Below are 21781 nucleotides of genomic sequence, written 5' to 3' on the forward strand. Positions count from 1 at the left end.
AAAGATTCATCCTCGTTGGGATGGACCTTTCATTATTCGCGATACAACGGACAAAAATACTTACCAATTAATGACCAGGAATGGATATGTCCTACGACATCTCTACAATGGCCTCCGGCTCCGGCCTTACAACCTCAACTCTCATTCCTCCTCCTCCTCCCTACCCTCTGATCCAACCCTTTGGTATGCCTCTGCTGACTTACAACGACGAGATGCGAAGGAACGAAGAAGATTGAGGAGCAACAGCGGAAAGAAATCAACAAACAGCTGACGTGTCGTTAGTAATCACCGGCACTCGGCATCAATCAACATAGAAGCTGATCCCCGAACAATTTCAACGGACTTGTACTTATATTCCGAAATCCCTACTTTCTGATTGTTCAGTTCTCATATATTTATCACCAGCTTCCTCTGAGCCGATATGACTGTTTTGCAGGAGCAAAAAGGTTTAACGAGGGGGTTGTGTTGTATCAGCCGGTTCTCGTCAGCCGGAGTGATTTCGGACTCATTACTGTTCACAGATTACTTGCCGTAGTATCTTATCTGGTTCCGTATTACTTATCCTCAGTGTATATTTTAGATAGAAGACTCCGGACATTACTTCGCCGTAGTCAATTGGTTATTCTATAGATAAGAACAGTTGTACTTAAAGTAGTAGTAGATACTCGGACAACTCAGAATTCTCTTCGTTCGTTAAACCGCTTGACCGGATTCATAGCCCGAAGTTTACGTGCGAATACCTCACTTGTGTTGTATCAGCCGGTTCTCGTCAGCCGGAGTGATTTCGGACTCATTACTGTTCACAGATTACTTGCCGTAGTATCTTATCTGGTTCCGTATTACTTATCCTCAGTGTATATTTTAGATAGAAGACTCCGGACATTACTTCGCCGTAGTCAATTGGTTATTCTATAGATAAGAACAGTTGTACTTAAAGTAGTAGTAGATACTCGGACAACTCAGAATTCTCTTCGTTCGTTAAACCGCTTGACCGGATTCATAGCCCGAAGTTTACATGCGAATACCTCAAGTGGTATTCTACAAGAAGGATATGCCGTAGGTTGCCTCGTTGCGGCCATTATTGATCTCTACCTTGTACCGGAGCAGGCTCATTCGTGGAGGGCCCTCTTCTGGTGTGCGGCTGGGATTAGCATGTTCGCAGCAATCGTGCGCTTGTGCCTCCCGGAAAGCCAAGTGTTTCTGACAGCTAGAGCTTACGCTAGGATCCGCGAGGAATCGCGAGGAAGGAGGACTCACGGTTTGCATAGAACCAAAATCTTTCTGAACGAGACGAAGAAGATGTTAAGGAGACACTGGATACTCTGCATCTATGCTGTAGTGTTCATGTCCGGTCAGTGCGTCTTGCACTTCGAAAGTTTTCTGTCTGCCATTTCCTAATGCATCACCTTTTTCACAGGTTTCAATTTCCTTTCTCATGGTTCACAGGTAAGACCGTCTTTCACTAGTAGATGCTTCGATGGAATCGACGTTTTGCAGGACCTGTTTCCAACATACATCCAAATTTCCAAGGGCTTCTCTGCGCACGACGCAACCACAATGACAATAATTGGCTTTTGTGTATTTATCAGCCTCTTTTTTAGTCCCAGACAAGAGATGACCCTCCACAATAGGGCGCCATAATGGGAGGTGCTGTTTCGGGCGCGATCTCACAATACATCGGTCGTCGGCTTTCGATGATCCTATTTGTTCTTCTTGGTGCCCTATTCATCCCTTTATGGATATTACCCAATTCCTTTGCTGGCTTAGCGGTCGGTGCGTTTTGTGTGCAATTTGGACTGCAGGGATCATGGGGGGCTGTGAGTGCTTATTGCCGAACCTTTAGGTAAGGCTCCTTACAAAAATGTTTTGTCTGTTTTCGTAGGGGGGAAGTTGGCCTTATCCACCAGATCTTGACCGATATAGACAAGTATGACTAAGCAAACTCATCAAGCCAAAGAAGTATAAACCGAGTCGGCATCTGCCCAATCAAACTCAAATTTGAATCAAATGCATTAGTAGAAATAGGCAGCAGAGCAGCCAGAGCAGTATTGCTTATACAACTACTGAAAGGAACCTTAAGAAATAAATGACTTGTACAGCGTAAGAGTTATTTGCCCCTTCATGGTTGTATTCATGTACTATTTTCAACTTGAAGACAGGCAGAGTGCCAATTGATGGCCATTGATGGCTGCTGTTCCGTAAGTATCATTCACTGATCTGCAAAACCTGTATTTTCGGCTAAGGGTCCGAAAGCGGTTGAGAGCACTTCCCAGCAGTGAAAGCACCCAGAGCATGTTGCTTTCGGTGCTTTCAGCATTGGGATCTGCTGGGATCTGCTCTCAGCCCTTAGCCGAATATCCAGGTTTTGCAGATCATGTGAACATGGTCACTCAACATACTCAACAGTCAACTACATCTGCAAAACCTGTATACTCGCCATAGCAAGGATACTGGCTGGAAAGCGCTCTCCAGCGACGAAAGCACCCAAAGCAAAAATCAAAGCCTGCTCTGGGTGCTTTCACTGCTGGGAAGTGCTCTGAGCTGCTTTCGGCTATTTAGCCGAACATACAGGTTTTGCAGATGTATTGGGCCGCTGCCTTACAGGGCATTACAAAGTGCTATACTGTTTGTGTATACACACATCACAATACTCAGGAGATTGGCCAGTTGTGTATATATTGGATATAGTAGTACTAAATGTTCGGCCCTTGCCGCTTGCGGCCTTACCCCCAGTCATTTTGGATTTTCCAAAAGTGAACTGCAAATATTTCGCTGTTTGTTAATCAGATGGCGATCCACCTTGCGGAAATGTCGCCTCCTGCTTTCAGAGCAACATTCCCTGGTGTAGTGTACCAAGTGGGTAATATGGCATCCAGCGCAAGTGCACAGATTGAGGCCAGTAAGTCACAGATTGAGCCTTCGAAGTTGATTGGCAGTTTCTCGAATCTATCTTACCTCATTCTTCAATGTCATTCCTCAACGTTTTGCGCTGAACTTTGCCAGTTGGCGGAAACAACCTCAAAACCACTATTTCCGTCCCCGATAGCATGACAAATCCCACAGGGCAGGAAGTCGTTCCCGACTATGGGAGAGTACAAGGTATTTCAAGCGTCTCCATTATCAATCACCATCCTAATATACCCTTAGGTATACTAATTGGATGTGTTGCAGCGTTCACAATCATTGTGACTGCCGTTGGTCCTGAACATCACGGGTACGAGTTCGAGAAGCACCGGGTAGCCTTTGAAGAGGGTGTAGCAGATAATGATGCGGTGCTGACTGAAGAGGTACCAGAGGAGATGGACGAAGCTTTCGCAGGAAAAGATGATGCCATAATGGTCGGAAATGTTTAAGTCTCGAGTTCGAGATGGCTGTTGAACTGTTCAGCTTTGAAGAATATTTTTCAAACCCACCGCACGACTTCGTCGATATCTATGTATAAGGAGATACATGGCTTGCATATTCGGCCGTTCCCGAACTCGTTGAAACTGATAACCCTCCCATGTTCTGATGACTGCATATTTCAGTACTTGAGTGTAAAGATAGGTGGTTATAGTCCTAATCTCAGTTCAAATTGGCCTTAGTAAATAAAGCAGTACGCGTTTCGTTCTGTCTTTAAGTAAAAATATATGGCATAGACCAAGGACGGCCTTTTGGTACAGTATCTGCGGTACAGATTGGTACAGATCAATTGTGCAAACTACTATGATACCGTAGTAGATGGGGGAGAGGGTGTTGCAGCCGTCATCATGATCGTTGGAATCTTAAATGGAAGATCTGCGTTAGCACTGGAATATCGACCGGATTCCGTTGTCACATCGGACTTGGACTCTCCATTGTCATTTGCTGCAGTGGTAACACTCTCTTCTGTATGCACAGTCAGCGTTGTAGAAGTAGCCAGTGGTCGAGCCTTCTTCCCCTGTGAAAACGACCACACGACCCTCGACGCTGAATCTGATGGAGTTAGTGATGATTCGGTATGAGCATCCCAATTTCCTTCGTCGACTTCTTGGCCTGGGAAGTGTTTAATGCTTGGGAAAGCATTGGCTGTCATTCGGTCTGGATAGAACTCTTTCGAGCTCAGGTTGGAAAGGGTGTTGCGTCGGGGAAGGGTTCGTCTACGACTACGACGTTGCCATATGCAATATGCCAGTATTGCAAACAGTAGACACGCGGAGAGGGAGCCAAATATCGTGCCTAAGATGACACCAACTATGTTGGATTGAGATGTGGTTGGTGTTGGTGGAGGCATGTTGCTGGAACATGAGGGTGTTTAGTCAAAAGGGTCAAAACCTCAACTGACAAAGTGGATATGCAGACCTAGTAGCGCTTGAGTTGCCAGAACCTGGAGAAGAGGTGAACCCAGTTCTGGATTTGTTTCAGTTAAGGACTGGGCTGAAGTTTGAATTTGCAAGACTCACGATTGTGTATTGCTGTAAGTTGAAGTTGCGGCGCTAGAGGCTGGAACAGTCGGCATGGGTCTGTAAATATTAGACATTTGCAGCAATGCAGCATTGCTGGCACACTTACTGCATACTCAGCGGTGGCCTGCGGGGTTTAGAAGATTAAACAGTCGCAGTCACCCAGAATGGAACGCTTACGTTATTCCACCACCAGCTGGAGGAAAACTTCCTGATGTAGTCGGAGAAGAAATACTGTAGCCGATAGCGTTCGTTTGACCCAGTGAAGTCGTAGTCCTGGAAATTATTTTCAACAATTTCAAATCGTCAGAATTAATGAATCACACTAACGCTGAAGCCGGTAACGCAATGAATTGGGCAGTTTGAGAAACAGATCCTCTACTGCTCGATGTCAGCTTCAGAAATTTAAGAGACGAGGAAACCGACTCACCCTTGGAACATCATAGTAAGAGTTGCCTGATATGATCTATATATATAAATCTAGCTCCGCCCCTTATGATCCCTTCAAGCAGTAATGACTTACCCACTCTCAGAGACTTGCAACTGCATCACACCGGTTTTGACACCTGGACTAGCAGTGGAAGTCGTTGTAATCTTTTGACCGACCATTACGATGAGAGAATGAGAAATAGATCCTTCGAGACCATTCCATCCCCAGGTAGCTGGAAAAGATTGTCCCACCGTAATAGTAGGATCTATTGCAAAATCAAGAGTGTGACTCGGAGGAGGATGCGCCAGAGATATTGGGATGTACAGAAACAGACTATGCAATGTCAGAGACCAGTCTGTTTACAACATCGAGTGCACTCACCAGAGGAAAGGGATAATATTCATTGGATCGATCATTCGAGAAAGGGAACGGAGAATCACTCTTTGAAGGCAACCATTATGAAGTTCATGAGAGAGCTGGATCATTGACTGCAGACGGCAAGAAGCAGTGGAATAATGATATCAGACGGATTACACTGGTTACTTGGGATATACTACCTTGTCCACGAGTGCACGAGGTGGGACTTGGAGAAATGGCGATAGATGTAGATGCTTGATGCACGGTCGTGCGATGTCCTGCGGAGCTAGACATGGCGGCAACCATTTTGATGAGATTGAAGTTCGTTGAACTATGCTGATGTTTGGACAACTCACCGCAAAACGTTGATAGATGCAACCATCGACGCCTTCAAATCAGTTTTCTATCTGAATCATCCGGCAGCTTCAAGAAAAATGTCCGTTCATGATCACTGTGACTCGTTGACATGGGGCTTGAAGAATCAGAAGTATGCAGCTGGACAGCTTTCTCTAGAGCCAGAACGATGTGTCGTGCATTAAAGGATCTAGGACCAAGATTTGGCGGGTGAAGAGGAAGAGCGAGGTTAGGGTTAGTGTTAGGGCTTTGACTACAATCGCCTTTTGGCCCGGCCTTGCGGCAATGAAACTATGCCCTATATGATACTGCCTCTGCCTCGTCAATGGATCATTTATCATCCTCGAGCAGCAAAGGTCCAACCTCAAGCGGACAGTGCTTTGGCCTTGGCAGAGGGATTGCTCGAGATTAGCAATAATATATAATTTGAATATCCGACCATCCAAGCTTTATTCGTATCCTTCTGCTCCGTCTCTTCAGCAAATATGGGCAGGTGCCCATTGCGGCCAATGTGAGTGTATGCGTTCTAGATCACAACTCACAACAGCTCACAACTGATCCTTGTCGGACGTAGCCTTTTGCTTCTGGTGTTATTACAAACCTTTACCTTCGTTGTTTCGTTTAATATCCGGGTTCCTCAAACTTCTGCAACCATTTTTGTTCCAATTACTGTGACATGGTCGCTTAGCAATGGAGATCCAACGTCGTTCGGGCTCATGGAGAAGGATGTTGATGATGGCACAATCGGCTCGGTGGTCGCTGTAAATGCAGGTTCTTCATCTGTTGGAAACGCAGAATTGACATTTGTGAAGGCTGGGTGCGTGTGATATTATGTTTACAATACTAGTCATAGGCTTATATAGGATTAACACTGTCTCAGGCAGTATGTTATTCAAGGGATTCTGCAACTGTCGTAAGTTGCATCTTTCTTTCCTGATGCCATACCGGTCCATTCACTAATAAGTCCTACTCAGTCTTGCGCCAGGCGAAACTCCTGAGCCAACCGGTGGTGCACCTCAAATCGGGGTGGTTGAAAATACGAGTTTGATTAACAATCCCCAACCAAGGCCAGTCGAACAATTCTACATTCTATATAATTTCCCATTTTGTTGAACAACTACACGTTTAGTAGTACCTCTTCGGCTCCTGTAGTTACTACTACAAGTCTTAGGTGAAGTTATATTTGGTCGCAAACTAACCTCATTTTTGGCAATCGCTCAATGGGCACGTCATCCATAGCACAACCCAAATATCAAAATCGTTTGCCCTCCCGTCTCGAACTTCAATGACAACAGCGTCTAATACATTCTCGAGGTAAACTCAGCGGATATAGCTTTTTCCGTGAAGTTTCCAGATTTATGTATCCTTATTAGCCAGATCACGTCGACGGAAACTACAGGCATCACCCTACCTAGTCTCTTTTCAAGGTGCAGCAGTGATCATTCACAACTAAATGGATCATCCCTAACTGTCCAGCAGTTCTGCATCAGATCCTTTGGGAATTACATCCAGTTCTGACCTTACTACCCTACCTATGCTACCAACATCAAGCGTTGGCACAGGTACTCATACTCTCAGTTCCACTAGCACCATGATCCCAAGTTCATCGCCATCTGCAACATCATCGAGCAACAATAGTATTCACGGTCTATCTCCTCGATCCAAAGCTATAACCCTTGCTGTGATCGGGACCGTCTTTGTTCTTGGGACGCTTCTTGTTATGTATATTCGTAAACGCCGATTTATCAAACAACGTCGTCAGATTGCGGCGTTTCGTGAACGGTTGGCGCAAATTCCTGGATTATCAGCACTGGGAGTTCGATCGACCTGGAGCAGTCAGTCAGGTTCAACGGAGGTCACTAGTCACAGAAGTAGTCACACGGACTATGATGGACTGGGGCTCAATAGTAGTGATAGGACTACCATGTCAGAAAGGGAAAGAGGATCAGGACGGTCGTATCGATTTACGAGCGGATCTTCCAGTCAGATCATATTCTAGATGTCTGTGTTGGCTTTGATGTAGACCTTCAATACATACAACGAATGCTGATTCCATTTATTGACCAATCCTAAGTAGGATTGTCGCTACACGACTTGACATAAATCACATTCACAAATATTTCGGCGGCATATCGTCCCACTCGCTCCTACAGGACCATGAATGCAGAAAGTCAAAAGGGAGTCCGTTCGTATCTCCTCGTCCGCTTGCATGTCCCGTGTCGCCGTTTCTGATATACATTCACATGCTTCGAAGTGTTAGCTGAGTAGTCAGTGCTATCACACCTCTGTTTGATATGTAATTTGACAACAATGGATAATTGTACATAGTTTATAAGCTAGCCAACATGGAATACGACGGAAGGAAAGGACGGCAGACGCATCGCCCGCCCGCAATAGGCCCAATACGGAGGCGGGAACGCCTAATCTGGATGTGGCTGTGACCTCGTGGGATCATGGAATTAGTAACGACTCGCGCCCCCTCTCAGCCCTCTCTGGATTGCTTTGCTTCGCTCGCAATCGTCCGAGCGATTTCCTACTTCTTCCACTTACACCTTCGGGGCAGGTCTCAAGTCCGTCAATCTCAAGGTTTTCTTTGGCTTAAGATTCAAAAGTTGGAGCTTCCATTCCTCAGTATTCTTCTGTTACGTATCACTATCGCCTAAGCTCCCAGTCACATTCCTACAACCGCTAGCTGTTACCCAAAGCCCATTATAAACTTCGTTCTTGAAGCTTCAACCCTTCGAATGATCTGTTGGTAATTCCCTGCAATTTTTCGACATCTCTGCACCAGTGACCTCCACTCCTCTCACCAACTGACCTTAGATCTTTTGTCCTCCCACTCAATCTTCCTCGCTCCCCAGTGTTCGAAAAGAGCTCTTTCGTTTTCCTCAATTTTCAGTGAGCGTCTGTACATGTTCGATCTTTCCATCCCTTCGCCCTCTTAGACCTCGATGCTGAGCCTGCACAAGTACTTTTGCCCACACCATCTTGGGCATTCATCATCCTGCTAGCCTTTGCCGAGAAACTTTTCGTCGTCTGATCTTATCTTTCCATTCCACTATCCTTCTCCGGCTTCACCCCTGATTCCAGACAAAAACAAGTAGCGAGCAGATCAACCAACACACTGGTATCTCATAGAATGAGCACCGTCGAACATCCAGTGGTTGATGACAATGACTGGCTCGTTCAGTCTGCTGTGTTGACTTTTCTTCAAATATGGTCATGGGCCCATCGTGTCCAATGTAAGCGCAAGTTATCTTCATCAATTGACTCCTCATCCTAGTCTGTGTGTCGTAGCCTTTTGCTTCTCGTGTTAATATACACCTCCACTGTCGCTGTTTCGTTCTATATTCAGGTTCCTCAAACGTCTGCGACTATCATTGGTGCTACGACTGGCTCAGTAGTTGCTGTTCATGCAGGTTCTTTGACGTTTGTGAAGGCTGGGTGCGTTTGATTTAAAAGTTATAGGCGATTTTGGATCGACATCGTCTCGGGCAGTATTTTGTTCAAGGGATCCAGCAATTGTCGTAAGTTGTATCTTTCTTCCGATGCCATATCTGTCCCTTCACTCAGATCTACTCAGTCTTACGCCACGCCAGGCGCAACTCCTGAGCCAACAGGCAATGCTGCACAAATCGGGGCGGTTGAAATTAATATCCAAGAAACAAGGTGAATCAAACGATCCTGGATCTACTACATACATGAATCCAAAGTTTGTTGACCAGTATCTAGTGCCAGTCCCTCTGCCGCTAATATGGGCAAAGGGCGTCATTAGTACTACCGGCAGCGGATCAATATCAGCAACAATATCATCGCTCCCTCGAGCTCCAGCGACAGTAGCATCTAGTACCTTGAGTTGGCTCAATGTTATATCTCTATCCATGCAGTTAGATAAATCATCTATCCTCATTAGCCAGATCACGACCACGGAAATTGAAAGCGACATTTCGCCAAGTCCCTCCTCTTCAAGGTGAAGCGATTGTTCTGATCTTGATCGATGTTTTTAACTGTTGAGCAGTTCTGGATCAGATCCTTCCCGAACCACGTCAAGTTCTGACCTTATTGTACCACCTATGATATCAATAATGTCAAGTGTTGGCACAGATAGTGATACTCTCAGTCCCGCTAGCACCCCAATCCCAAGTTCATTCCCATCTGCAAATTTATCAAGCGGCAATTTTATCCACAATCTATCTCGTAAAGCCAAAGCTATACTATGGTTCACAGGGTACTTCCGCATTTTCGAAAATCTCATATTTTGAACGTTTTAGGTCGATAAATGCTCTCAGACTTTTTATGTAGTACTTTCTAGGTTCTCTATAAACATACTGTACTATATGAAATAGATTGTATTCAGGGGATGCATATGTACAAGACCAAAATACTGTAATATACAAGCATGACTTTAGATTGAAGCCTCAGGAACTGTACGAAGAGCTGGTAGATAACTGTAGAAATGACATGGGCACTAAGTAGAGGCTCTCATCAGCTAGCATAGCAAATTTAAAAGCAATCCAATATGTTGTAGAGATTCGACAAGCAGATAAAGTGAAGAGGGTATGCGACGTGACAATATTTGATTCCAGCTTCATGCCGTAGCCTCGGCAAACCTTTGACACTCTCCAAAAGCGTGATCAACACAAGTTCTGCCTCAACCCAGCATCAAATGGCCAAGTGTGCCAGAGTGCCGAGTAGCGGCATTGATGTGACTCAGTGTGACCCAAGATGCGGAAGTACCCTGTTTTTCCTCGGTCATGGTCCAGCGCTCTGTTTATGCCTTATCTGCTTTAACATGTAAGACAAAAGACAAGCTTAACATGATTCTAAATAAGACTGTCTACTCAGATTTTTATTTACTCAAAAATTTAAGACGTTATTCGCAATATTCAAGAAATCGGAAGTACCCTGTGAACCATAGTAACCCTTGCTGTGATCGGGATTGTCTTTGTTCTTGGAACATCATTTCTCGTTATATATCTTCGTAAACAGCGGTTCATTGAACAACGTCGTCAGATTGCGGCGTTTCGCGAACGATTGGCGCAGATTCCTGGCTTGTCAAGACTGGGAGTTCAATCGACCTGGAACAGTCAGTCAGGTTCAACGGAGGCTACTAGTTAGAGAAGTAGCAACATGGGCCTGCGGGAGGATAGTATTACAGAGGAAGGATTGGAGTTTGATAATGGTGTCAGGACTACCATCTCAGAGAGGGAAAGAGGATCAGGACGGTCATATCGATTCACAATCGGGAGCGGCTCTTCGAGTCAGGTCATCTTCTAGGATACGTGTTTCTTTTGATGTAGACCCTCAAAACAAGAAACCCTGGTTTTAATATATATCGACCAAGCCTACACAACATGGTATCAGTGACATTCACGAGTATTTCGGGGGCATATCATCCCACTCGGTTTTTCCAGAGGTTCCGATTCCGAGAAAATTGATATCGACCCCACTCTCCATAATTTGGACGAGTCGGTCATTGTCGTTGACCCATGGGGACTCTATAGGGCTCGCTCTATGAGCTGCTGACGTGCTTGTTGATCCGCTCGTTGCTCGTCTTTTCTCTGGAATCAAGGGCGAAGCCGGAGAATGATAGTGGAATGGGAAGATAAGCCCATTCCGAAGAGGACGGCGAAGCATACTTCGACCTCTAGTTTCGGGTAAAGCAGATATGTTTTTGGGAGAATTGAGCAAAGTATCCGACCTCTCGCCATCATCGCTATCCAACGTTGGCAGATTGAAAGGCGAAGGCATGTCTGTTGTTTTTTGTTGTTCACCTGGGTAATTAACTCGAGTTTTAGCACGTTCCCGAACAAAACACCAAGCTCCGAGTACGATGAGGAGGATGAGAAGCGTGGCGACGCCTGCTGTGACACCAACGATGATTCCGGTACGGTTCTTCGTACTCGAGCTTGAGTCGGCTACCAGTACTGTAGAGGTGCTTGGGTTTGACACTGACACTATGGTGCCAGGAAGGCCGAATATTGTAATAGACGAGGTGCCTTCGACGGATATACTGTAATGTCAGAAATGAAACATTGTATATCAGACTGAAGGGAAACCTGCTCGCCTTTGGCTTGCAGGTAATGAAGTAACGCCAGAGGTTTCTTTTACGGTTGCAGATGTTTCAAAATCTGACCGGGAAGGGTTCGGAGAAAAGGACACGTCCTCGTTTCTGCTACGATTTGGGGGATTAGTTTGCGTAATAAAACAGAAATAACTGCTTGACTGACGATGCGGTTTCGGTTACGGTGGATGTCAAGGGCCTGACACTGGTTATGAGCGCTGGAATTGCTGTTAATGCGCTACTTACTGTGTGATCGTGGCGCCATTGGACGTTACAATGATATCTGTGGTCACGGTTCTTCGAAATATAAACCAAACCCATGGTCAATTGGACGTTTAGAAGGATAAGGATTTAAGGAAGCTCACGTCTGAAATCCGGAAGAGCTACTCACAAAGAAGTCCGTGGCGAAGATGGTGGTTTCAGGACTAGATGACAATTGAAGATGTCGGTAAGAGAGTATGGTTAGACCTTACATAACTTTTTTGAAACGAACCTCATTGCCATTACCCTCAACCGAAGGGACCTAGCATTCGAGCAATTAGATTCCTAATTTTGAAAAAATAAAAGCTTATACCCCGCTGGCCCTTTAGACGGCATTAGGACCGTTTGAACACCCTGAGGTTCTGCAGGTGCAGAAATGAAGATGGGAGGGCTTGGATCCGTATTGTTCACGGAAATTTCTTGAAGGAACCACGCGGTCGAATCTGTGGAATTACGGTTCCAGACGACGGAAACATTTTGGCCTAGGATTGTAGGACCTGCAAAGGTTAAGTCGAACGAAGACGCGGGTTGCGCAAAGAAGGTGAATATGGCGCAAGATAAGACGCATAATCTATTACATGTCAGAAGATTAACTGCTGAAGAATCGGGCATTGAACACTCACCTAAGAAGTTGGCGGGTGTTCATCTGGCGAAATCAAAGAGTGGTTAACTTGAAAGAAGAAAATGAGGGTGAGAGGGAAATGAAGAGAGGGAGACGGAGCTGAACAAGAGCACGAAAGAAGCACGAAAGAAAAGGCAAAACATATGAATGTTCTACAATCGTATCAGCATCCAAAATCCCCTACAACACACGCAATCATGATATCTGTGCGGAGGATTGACCTCGAACAACTATCAATGATATGTATAACAGGCCAAGCGTTACTGGATTCTACTCGTTGAAGACTGATTCACCGTCGAGAAGTTCCGGAATGTGTTGAGAATATGTATACGCAGTACCTGACATTCGATTAATTTATGATGGGCTTTTGTGATGATCTTCCCAACTTCAAGATCGCCAATTGCAAGATATGATTGTATGAAGCCAAGGACGGGTAGCAAAGATCTGGACAGGGGATTCAGAAACGGGAAGACGAAGAGAAGCTCAGTAGAATAGATGTACAAAATTGTAACAGGCGTCAGTTTCAGCAAATAATTCTATGAGATCGAAGGATATGGTCAAGTGCGGAGGAAGTCGCGTTACGATGCCGACAATTTCTTTCGTCCGTCTTCTCCTTTCCGTATCGGTCACAATATCAACGGACGATTCTTCTCATTGCTTTAGTTAGTTTGCACGCTTTTCAATCCGTCTCGGACTCTGGTTTCGGGATTCGTTTGCCTTCACATTCAAGGACGGTGTGTATTGAATGACTGGCACTAGAGTCGTAAACTAAACGAGCCATGGCGCGCACAGCCTGTGGACATTGATGTTCGCTTGAAATTCCTATGCGGCCGCAGGGCTCCTTGAAGGGCTCGTGAGGTGGATGGGGTTGGTCATGGCTCATGGGGTATATAGGGAGCTGACTCCAGCTGAAGCGGGGGCCACCAATTTTCATATTGAGCCTGGTCTTGCTGGTGGGGTTGTTCACGCGAGGAAGATAGTATCGAGAGCCCATGTAACGGTGGTCGGTAACTCAGAGTCAGTGAGGTTTCCGTTTAGTAGGCATGTATTTGGCTATATTTAGGTCGACGAACGGAGACAATTAGGCGCCTAGCGCTTCCTTGCCTCTTTTTTTTTGCTAGATTTTTGCTGGTTAAAGTATTGTTAATACTGATTGCCAACAGTCTTGATCCAGGAAATAGATTTGCCCAGTGAATATGTAGATGACTCGAGCGTAAAATTCCCATTGACAAGGTTAAAAGTTACTGCTGTTTTCGAGAACGAGGAACCAATTGATCAATTTACTGACTTCAGTCATGAATCATACTAACTTGAAGGGCTACATGTATAGTATAGTAATACCAAGCATACAAGTATTTACGTGAATACATCGCGTCATGAAAAATAGAAAAAAAACGATACATCCTGACAATCATACATGTTCTTTCTCATCGATTGAATTGTGCTGGGAGTACTCAGAATCAGCACATTCTCCTTGACACCATTGTAGGTTTACACACCTCTTTACTCTGACCGATAACATCAGCCAAGGTCTTTTTGCCGGTGTGCTTTCCAATTCTCCATGGAGCGAATGCATGTCCTTCAGTAAAGATATCCTCAATTTCTTCAAGAGTACGTCCAACTGTTTCTGGGAACATAAAGAAGAAGTGGATAGAAGCGGCAAAATTGAACGTTCCGAAGATGAAGTAAGTCTTCCATGCAATGTTAGCAAAGCCCGGAGGCGTTGCCCAGGCCAAAGCGAAGTTGAAGATCCAGTTTGTGGCCTAATTCGAAAGTAGGTCAGCAGCATTGACAGATAGTTGAGCGTAAACATACTGTGGCGATAGAAACAGCTTTCCCACGAGTCTTGAGTGAATACTAGATATCCGCATGGTTAACACCTCGAGACAGCCAGTGGAATGAGTGGAAACAAACGATTTCGGCAGGGTAGGTCCATGACACAGGACCCATAGTCACAGCGAAACTGCAGACAAAGAGATACGAGCAAACAATGATACCCTTCGTCGCGGCAGCATGTCCGTCGATAACCCAAACAGCTATGGACAGGTATCAAAATAGGACGATGTAACAAAAGTGAACAACGTACGTGCGTCGTTGACAGAACCCCAGTGCCCATAGCGAGCCTGTAATCCACCAACAAGAAACAAAAAGGTACCCATGAACAAAGAACCCAAAATCATCATTGGGCGACGACCCCATTTATCGATGTAAATGATAGCAGGTATAGTAGCGACTACATTCAGGACGTATTGGACAGACTACATTTCACGATGTTAGTTTTGTGTAACTAGCACTTTAAAAACGTGACTTACAGCGGCGATCAGGCCAGCCCTCGTACCAGTCAAACCAGATCCTTGGAATACGTAGACAATGTAGTACCTAGGTATGAATCTAAGATCTTGAATTATTGTGAGGAATAAGAAACGTACATCATGACGTTCATTCCACTCAGTTGAGACCACATCTGGAGACTACTTCCCAAAAATACACGACGAGGTATGTTGCCTTTTAAAAGATCAAAGTATGACTTCGCGCCTTCGGATTTTTCGAATATAACCTGAAAAAGAAACATATTGAAATTTGTATGGGCCACATAATGATGGCATATACACACCTGTTGCTTAATTTCTTCGAATTCAAGTTGCACTAGTTCATGGTTCTTGTCACCGTGTCCATGGACGTCCGCCAGAATTTCCAAAGCCTCCTCATCTCTGAAATAGTGAGAGACGAGACTGAGCACACCTGAATGAATAGCTAGAGAAAATAAAACCTTTCGCGGTCCATGAGCCAACGAGGGCTTTCAGGGAAGAATAACATTCCGATGAATAAAACAATAGCGGGTATCATTTGTAGACCCCAGGGAAGACGGAACGATGCAACACCATCGATGTATGAAGAGCCAAATTGGATGAAATATTGGATGAGAATACCCCATGTGATAGACCTTTGAACATAAGAAAGTCATTCCAGGCTCACCCGAGAATTTCTGGCACCTACCATTGCTGAAGAGAAACCATACGGCCACGGATGGCTGGAGCAGTAATCTCTGACTGATATAGGAACAATCGCGGAAGCGATACCGATAGATAGACCAGAAACGATTCGACCGACAACGAGCATGCCTCGATTCTTTACAAATGTGAACAGAGGTACGTCAAATAATATGGAGGAAAACATACGACAGAGGCGCATTGTAGGATGGAGCCAATAACCCAGATTAGACTAGATAACAAGATTGTTCTCTTACGACCGAGCCTGTCAGCGAGCTGAGTGACAGCCAGTGCTCCAACAAAGGAGCCAGCAGGCATCGCGGCAACTATGGCACCTTGAGCAGAAGAGCCCGGCTAGTTATGCTTAAGGTGAGTTTCATTGAGGCGAGCGATGTCAGTGAGACCCACTGTGTGAAACTGCCTCAGATAGTACGGATTCTGGATGCATTTTGTCTTTTGAATATAACATCAGGACGGGAAATCGCGATGAACTTACAGTCAAAACCCCGGACATGGACGAAATGTCCAGACCGAAAAGGCCACCACCTATACATGCAAACGATCCTACAATGTACTACAACCGATATTGGCTCGAGATTCATCACAGGATTTCTAAGCGAACATACGGGATTTGCAGCAATGGCTGCGTTATACTAGAATAAGGAAGAGGTCAGGAATGCAGCAAAGGATAGCGCAAAATGGAGCAATCTTACCCCTTTTCCCATTATTGCGCTTTCTCTGAATGAAGTACTTGAGGAAAGGCTGGGGAGCGGCTGACAGAACGAAACGATGCAGACATTTTATACATCTTCTCATGCCTCATGCGAAGGTCCGGGGAAGGTCATGGGGCCCCATAGTACATAGGTCGATATATCCATTCAAACGAATATGAGATGTCTAGATTATTGATTATTGCTGATTTGGAGAATGGTAGAAAGTCTACTGTATAAGCCCTCTTAGGAACGAACCATGGGTTCGGTGATGGCCCGGCCATTCTCGTGACCCACGACGTCAAAGCTGGCTTCAATCCGTTCGACTCTTCGATCTCGTTGAAGCCTCGTTGAAGCCCTAACACGCCTATGTATGAGCAAAGACAAGTTGCTCAGTCGATTAAAACTGGCTGCCGAGGGCTGAAGAATCCACTCGTCAATCTTTTGCTCTAACTTATCAGCGGGGCGCTCTTCCTGGATACCGGTCCGTTTGTTCAAATCATTTTCGTAGAATGAAACCATACATATGTACATCGATTTCTTTTTCAATACAGTCTAATTTCCTCAGAGCACATGGTGACCTCTGATCAGAAAATCTTGCCTACCGCAGCGCCGCTGAGAAAACCAGTGCTCGTAGGCTAGTAAGTGTTACCCCAGTGTACCCTTCCGGGCGAAGGAGAACTTGAAGAAAACACAAGTGTCCTGCAAGTAGTATGGAACATGACCTTCAATTTGCTCATCGCTTGATATCCTCAAAACTTATACTGAGTGCGTGTCCGCCTTGGATTCGAGTTAACGTCCAAGACTCGTGAATATCGACGTTATTTCAGAGCGTCCCTTCATGATATGTCGAATATTAGTGTGACTATTCGCCTACCGATAAACAACAATTTCTGTAAATTTACTTGCAACTTCTCCGCGCTGTGTTGACCGTTCCAAACAGATGAAGGCGGGAGGCGGAGCCATGAACTTCTTTCCCCCCATTGTTTTCAAACTCATCAGAGTCACTCAATCTCGAACAGCCGGTGGACCCGGAGACCTGTCAGTGGTTTTCCCATCATGGGAAAGGAAACCCGCAAGTGACGCACCTATGTTTTTTTCATTTCATTTATTTGGCGTCCATCCCGCTTTGAATACGTCTGAACAGATTCTCCACATTTTTTGCATGTGCTAGGAGGTGCTAGGTCCACCATGTCGCCATTGCGAATCACAGTCTAGAAAATGTTGGTATCATCAGATGTCACTGCAACGCCGATAGAGACGAAAGGCTCCATTGAATTGAATGGACTCATTACCTGGTCCAGGTAGGTATAATGTCCAGCCTTTACTTATACTAGACTTAACTCAACTCTCGTGATTGATGAAGAATGCAAAATTTGATTCAGCTTCGGGATTTTCTCTCTACATAGACCTGGGCTTTCCCCCAAGGGATATGATTCGCTCCTTGTCAGATACTTGGATTGCAAAAGCAAGGCATTTTGGTGCATCCGCCACTTTCAGTGAATGACTACATATACGCTTTGCGAATTTTAGGATATTTTAGGATTCACGATGATGTCGGCGTACTGGGTATTGCACAACCGACTCAACTATTTCAGCATACGATTCCCACTTTCCTTGCGAAAGCATCGCCTATTGGCCCGATTCCAGTCTTGATAAAGCAACCTTCTTATCCATCGAATCCCCTCAGCTTCAGCCCTCTCCAGTAATGGAACCCTCTAAATCCCTAGCTCTTTTCAATCCCATTCAGATTGGACCGTATCTTTTGCAACATCGCGTCGTGCTTGCTCCTCTCACCCGAATGCGATGCACCAAGGACAATGTCCCTCAAGAGGTGATGGTCGAGTATTACGGTCAACGAGCAAGCACATGGGGAACACTACTTGTTAGTGAGGCAACGTTCATTTCTCAGAAAGCGGGGTTGTATTCCCATGCTCCAGGTATCTGGAATGAATCACAGATAGAAGGGTGGAAGAAGGCAAGTGTTTCTATGGGCCGTGACATCCTGATCGTGAAACGAACTTTTGATTTTAGGTTACAGAAGCAGTTCACGAGAAAGGCTCGTTTATTTTTCTCCAACTCTGGGCTCTCGGACGTGCCGCGGACGTCGAGGCACTGCGTGCTGCAAATTCTGAGTATCCATTTGTCTCCGCCTCCGATATACCGATACCTGGAGGTGAAGGTCCTGAGATTAAGCCTCGTCCGCTCTCCAAGGACGAGATCAAGGAATATGTGAAATTTTACGCTACAGCCGCACACAATGCAGTGCACAAAGCTGGCTTTGACGGTGTAGAAATTCATGGTGCGAACGGGTACCTGATTGACCAGTTTCTCCAAGATGTTAGCAATCACAGAGTTGACGAATATGGGGGATCCGTGGAGAATAGGTGCAGATTTGCGCTGGAGGTGACTAGGGCGATAGTTGATGCTGTTGGCGAAGAGAGAACGGGGATAAGAATTGGACCGTGGGTACCTTTTCAAGGTGTGCCAACATGTTTACAATATCGATGTCTGCTTATGAACATGATATAAGGTATGGGTATGGTGAACCCAAAACCAACATTCACCTACCTTGTTTCCCAGTTGAAGGTGTTATATCCCAGATTCGCCTACCTACATGTCATTGAACCTGGCATCTCAGGTGGTGCTTATGTGGAAGCCTCGCCTTCATTATCGAATGATTTCCTTCGGGATATCTGGCTTCCTCGCCCCCTGATTACGGCTGGAAAGTACAATCGAGAAACTGCTTTCAAGGTAGCAGAAGAGGCAAGTATCCGTTTACCGGCTGGTGCGGAGAAAGACTCGGGAGGGGAACTCGTTGCTTTTGGCAAGCTGTTCATAGCCAACGTAGGCGGTCTTTCAAGTTGCAAAAACTTACCACTCATTCTTTTCGTAGCCGGACCTTCCTACTAGATTGAAAGAAGATTCCCCGCTCAATAACTATGATAGAGCGACATTCTACATCCCTGGAGATATGAGCGGTAGAGGATACACGGATTATCCATTTTGCACGTAAATTTTACTGGTACATATTCCTGTAGATTCAAGGTATTTTGGTGAGGCCCTACCTGCTATCCATCTCCTCACGATGCGTTGATTCGATCAATCCTCAATCCTCCCTAACCCCTTTTCACCTCCAGAAAATCTCTCTCTCAAAGTCCGTCATCATTGTCGTCGTCACTATTGCGATCCCCCCGGGGGTCGCCCTCATCGACATCATTCGAAGTAGATTCTGCTCGTTCTATTGTGAACACATTAACAGAAATTGTACGATCTGTTTTAATCCTCCAGAACGTCTCCGCATAGACCGCGCACACAGAAGCAACGTCAAGACACTATAGAATGAGAATCTCATGAAATATTATCCGGTAGTAGTTTTCACCTCGGACACTATTTAGTTTGGCGATAGTATGTTACTGTGAGCAACGTACCTATTGTTTTGAGAGCTAAGTCATGAAGAAAGGGAAAGGATTACGACAAAATGACTCCCTTTTCATCCAGAAAAGGCACAATCCAGAGTGCAGTCGTTCACTGAGGCATTTGGGAATAGGAATTTACGCGGCTCAGGTGGTCCCCGTCACGGTTCCGTTGCATTCGGTTATCAAAGCTAACAAAATATTGAACACTGGCAACACCTCCCACCACCCCACTACCATCATACAACATGAGTATGTACAGTGTGAACAGCAAGTCATAATTTAGATGATACATTATGAGTTTTTTCTCATCCGTCCGATTAAGTGAATTGAGCATTTTTTGTCCTCCGTTTCCTTAACGAAGTACTGCTTCCAGGACCAAAGTCAGGAACTCCCCCCAACGATCCAAAAATGTCCCCAATGTAATTCTCTGCCTTGACACCTTGTTCGAAAGTTTGACTCCATCCATTCACGATTCCCTCAACCACACGAACACCCGCAAGATAGATATTCTCCACCGATGGATGATATCCAGGTGCATCTCCAAACAAATTTTGCGCAGCGCTCACCCCGTCATGGGGCCGGTCAAAATCAGACGCGGTCCGCATCACGATAATTCTAGAAAAGTCGGCAAGTTTAGCCAAGGTCGCTCGCAGGAGCACCTCCAGTGTCGCGTTGTCTTCCTGCTGCGTAGTGCAGTACACGCCAGTGCCATTTGTGAAAAGGGTCGTTGTATTTTCGAAAGCTTCGCCAAGTAGAGTACCCGAGAAATACACATCGGACGTGGCGGTGTCGCATTCTCTCACCGATGGTCCAGAGGAGGCACCAGGTGCGAAGGCAGAGTTATTAGCGTATAAGCTTCGCATCTCCTGCGTTGCCGTGGTATCGTTCAACGTCGCGTTTTTTGCAAATCCCACAGCCAGTGTCCTCAGTGCGGTGTTCAGCTCAAAAACCTCCGTCCCGTATATACTCGTCGGATACTGATCGGGAGCAACGGCACCTTGGGGAACATAGCCGGTGGGGAAATCAGCTGGTTTCTCCCGTGCGTCAAATTCGTACTGAAGTGCGACCTGGACGGCGAAACGAGCAAAGGTTACATCGCCAATCGTTGCCACCTTGGGATTTACGCCGGCAATACCAGCAACGAGGAAATAGGTTGTGGTCAGGTCGAATATATTGGAGTACACCAAAGCGGAAATCGATGATGCAGCGTTAATTTCTGCTTCGCCTGTGATAACCTGACAGATGGAGCCGTCTTGGGTGCAATGCGCTTCGGGGAACAGCGGGGAGAGCCCTGGAACGGTAACATTACGTGCGAGGAGGTCGAACTCGGGTATATTGTACCAAATAGCTCCCTCTGGCTTGAACTAACACATGGAAAGGGTTCAATTTCACGATGCAAAGTAAGGTGAAACGGACATACCATGTCAATTATGAATACCTTTGGCTTAAGTTTTTCTCCTGTTCCGGTGGCCTTGATGTTTGAGGGTTTGGCGAAATCCAGAGTGGCTCGACACAAAACGGGGCTCAGAAGATACACATAGACGGTGATGCTCAGGATGCAAGTGGTAAACGGTGACACTCCCATCTTGAACTTCGGTCTCAGAGCTGTAACTTAAGGTGAGAACGTTATATTCTTCGACACCTGAGAAGAGGAAAGGTTGTACTCACCAGACAGAGGATGAAGTAAAAGTCCGACGGGATTTTAAAACCTTCTCTGCGTCTCCCTTTATAGTGCGCCGTTCTTTCTCGATAACGAAGCACAGGATTCGCTGATACAATCAAGGAAAAGGAACATGTATTGATGAGGACGTGTTAAGCCAGGTAAAACCGACGACAATGATTCAAATTGTCAAGATGGACGAAGTTTACGATCCGTCGCTGGACCACTGGTCCGCAGGAGAAATTATCCCGCTTTCTTACCTTTGCTTACCTCAAATCGTTGTTCTATTATTCTACGGTGCTATCTTCTAATCTATTAGCCACCAGAATGGGAAAGAAGTAGCTTCCGAATCCGATGATCAGGGAGCGAGGCAAAATAGCACAGTACAATATGACGCACATTAATGGGGAGACCGTGAAATTCGTCTTCCGTTCTGTTCCAAGTAAAACCGCTAACGAGCTCTGATGGTGCCTAGGAAGAATAAATTCTGTGT

At 45.6% G+C, this 21781-nt stretch overlaps 11 protein-coding genes across 11 annotated transcripts; 6 read left to right on the plus strand and 5 right to left on the minus strand.

The window, feature by feature from the left end:
- Nucleotides 1-1152: 1152 nt before the first annotated feature.
- Nucleotides 1153-1914, plus strand: C8R40DRAFT_1074461 (major facilitator superfamily domain-containing protein; the record flags this gene model as incomplete). Its single annotated transcript, XM_046226716.1, has 6 exons — nt 1153-1351; nt 1418-1446; nt 1498-1578; nt 1632-1773; nt 1803-1817; nt 1844-1914. 6 exons carry the CDS (start codon nt 1153-1155, stop codon nt 1912-1914), a joined length of 537 nt encoding a protein of 178 aa, XP_046079932.1.
- Nucleotides 1915-2682: 768 nt separating this feature from the next.
- C8R40DRAFT_1132974 (uncharacterized protein) lies at nt 2683-3608 on the plus strand. The gene is made up of 3 exons (XM_046229258.1): nt 2683-2899; nt 3004-3099; nt 3148-3608. The coding sequence occupies exons 1-3, from the start codon at nt 2788-2790 to the stop codon at nt 3351-3353; spliced, it is 414 nt and encodes a 137-aa protein (XP_046079933.1). The 5' UTR covers nt 2683-2787; the 3' UTR covers nt 3354-3608.
- Nucleotides 3609-3703: 95 nt separating this feature from the next.
- Nucleotides 3704-5502, minus strand: C8R40DRAFT_1074463 (uncharacterized protein; the record flags this gene model as incomplete). The annotated part of the gene is made up of 8 exons (XM_046226717.1): nt 3704-4256; nt 4422-4481; nt 4531-4548; nt 4602-4697; nt 4852-4887; nt 4945-5184; nt 5233-5339; nt 5395-5502. The coding sequence occupies 8 exons, from the start codon at nt 5500-5502 to the stop codon at nt 3704-3706; spliced, it is 1218 nt and encodes a 405-aa protein (XP_046079934.1).
- Nucleotides 5503-6047: 545 nt separating this feature from the next.
- On the plus strand, nt 6048-6610 carry C8R40DRAFT_1074464 (uncharacterized protein; the record flags this gene model as incomplete). The annotated part of the gene is made up of 4 exons (XM_046226718.1): nt 6048-6073; nt 6137-6379; nt 6426-6475; nt 6537-6610. The coding sequence occupies 4 exons, from the start codon at nt 6048-6050 to the stop codon at nt 6608-6610; spliced, it is 393 nt and encodes a 130-aa protein (XP_046079935.1).
- C8R40DRAFT_1132980 (uncharacterized protein) lies at nt 6609-7861 on the plus strand. The gene is made up of 5 exons (XM_046229259.1): nt 6609-6629; nt 6695-6733; nt 6802-6876; nt 6936-6989; nt 7042-7861. The coding sequence occupies exons 3-5, from the start codon at nt 6848-6850 to the stop codon at nt 7559-7561; spliced, it is 603 nt and encodes a 200-aa protein (XP_046079936.1). The 5' UTR covers nt 6609-6629; nt 6695-6733; nt 6802-6847; the 3' UTR covers nt 7562-7861.
- An 817-nt stretch (nt 7862-8678) lies between these two features.
- Nucleotides 8679-9321, plus strand: C8R40DRAFT_800180 (uncharacterized protein). The gene is made up of 5 exons (XM_046236250.1): nt 8679-8804; nt 8860-9006; nt 9061-9089; nt 9146-9231; nt 9295-9321. Exons 1-4 carry the CDS (start codon nt 8779-8781, stop codon nt 9172-9174), a joined length of 231 nt encoding a protein of 76 aa, XP_046079937.1. The 5' UTR covers nt 8679-8778; the 3' UTR covers nt 9175-9231; nt 9295-9321.
- A 1611-nt stretch (nt 9322-10932) lies between these two features.
- Nucleotides 10933-12533, minus strand: C8R40DRAFT_1074466 (uncharacterized protein; the record flags this gene model as incomplete). Its single annotated transcript, XM_046226719.1, has 6 exons — nt 10933-11575; nt 11873-11923; nt 11992-12051; nt 12120-12149; nt 12201-12458; nt 12511-12533. The coding sequence occupies 6 exons, from the start codon at nt 12531-12533 to the stop codon at nt 10933-10935; spliced, it is 1065 nt and encodes a 354-aa protein (XP_046079938.1).
- Nucleotides 12534-13753: 1220 nt separating this feature from the next.
- C8R40DRAFT_1133000 (general substrate transporter) lies at nt 13754-16266 on the minus strand. The gene is made up of 16 exons (XM_046229260.1): nt 16213-16266; nt 16126-16152; nt 15996-16073; nt 15908-15937; nt 15689-15853; nt 15590-15638; nt 15507-15555; nt 15280-15453; nt 15124-15220; nt 14939-15066; nt 14822-14888; nt 14596-14767; nt 14424-14545; nt 14325-14366; nt 14009-14272; nt 13754-13953 (listed from the first exon to the last, which is right to left on the minus strand). The coding sequence occupies exons 1-16, from the start codon at nt 16222-16224 to the stop codon at nt 13921-13923; spliced, it is 1509 nt and encodes a 502-aa protein (XP_046079939.1). The 5' UTR covers nt 16225-16266; the 3' UTR covers nt 13754-13920.
- Nucleotides 16267-16436: 170 nt separating this feature from the next.
- C8R40DRAFT_1133002 (uncharacterized protein) lies at nt 16437-16778 on the minus strand. Its single transcript, XM_046229261.1, has one exon. The coding sequence runs from the start codon at nt 16741-16743 to the stop codon at nt 16456-16458; it is 288 nt and encodes a 95-aa protein (XP_046079940.1). The 5' UTR covers nt 16744-16778; the 3' UTR covers nt 16437-16455.
- Nucleotides 16779-17917: 1139 nt separating this feature from the next.
- On the plus strand, nt 17918-19225 carry C8R40DRAFT_1163799 (FMN-linked oxidoreductase; the record flags this gene model as incomplete). The annotated part of the gene is made up of 4 exons (XM_046230405.1): nt 17918-18193; nt 18244-18691; nt 18743-19056; nt 19106-19225. 4 exons carry the CDS (start codon nt 17918-17920, stop codon nt 19223-19225), a joined length of 1158 nt encoding a protein of 385 aa, XP_046079941.1.
- Nucleotides 19226-19928: 703 nt separating this feature from the next.
- C8R40DRAFT_800542 (purine nucleoside permease-domain-containing protein) lies at nt 19929-21665 on the minus strand. The gene is made up of 3 exons (XM_046236251.1): nt 21297-21665; nt 21049-21239; nt 19929-20992 (listed from the first exon to the last, which is right to left on the minus strand). Exons 2-3 carry the CDS (start codon nt 21211-21213, stop codon nt 19946-19948), a joined length of 1212 nt encoding a protein of 403 aa, XP_046079942.1. The 5' UTR covers nt 21214-21239; nt 21297-21665; the 3' UTR covers nt 19929-19945.
- Between the last annotated feature and the right edge of the window lie 116 nt (nt 21666-21781).

This window comes from Lentinula edodes (assembly GCF_021015755.1).
Source record: "Lentinula edodes strain Le(Bin) 0899 ss11 chromosome Unknown C8R40scaffold_62, whole genome shotgun sequence".
Taxonomy (NCBI): Eukaryota; Fungi; Basidiomycota; class Agaricomycetes; order Agaricales; family Omphalotaceae; genus Lentinula; species Lentinula edodes.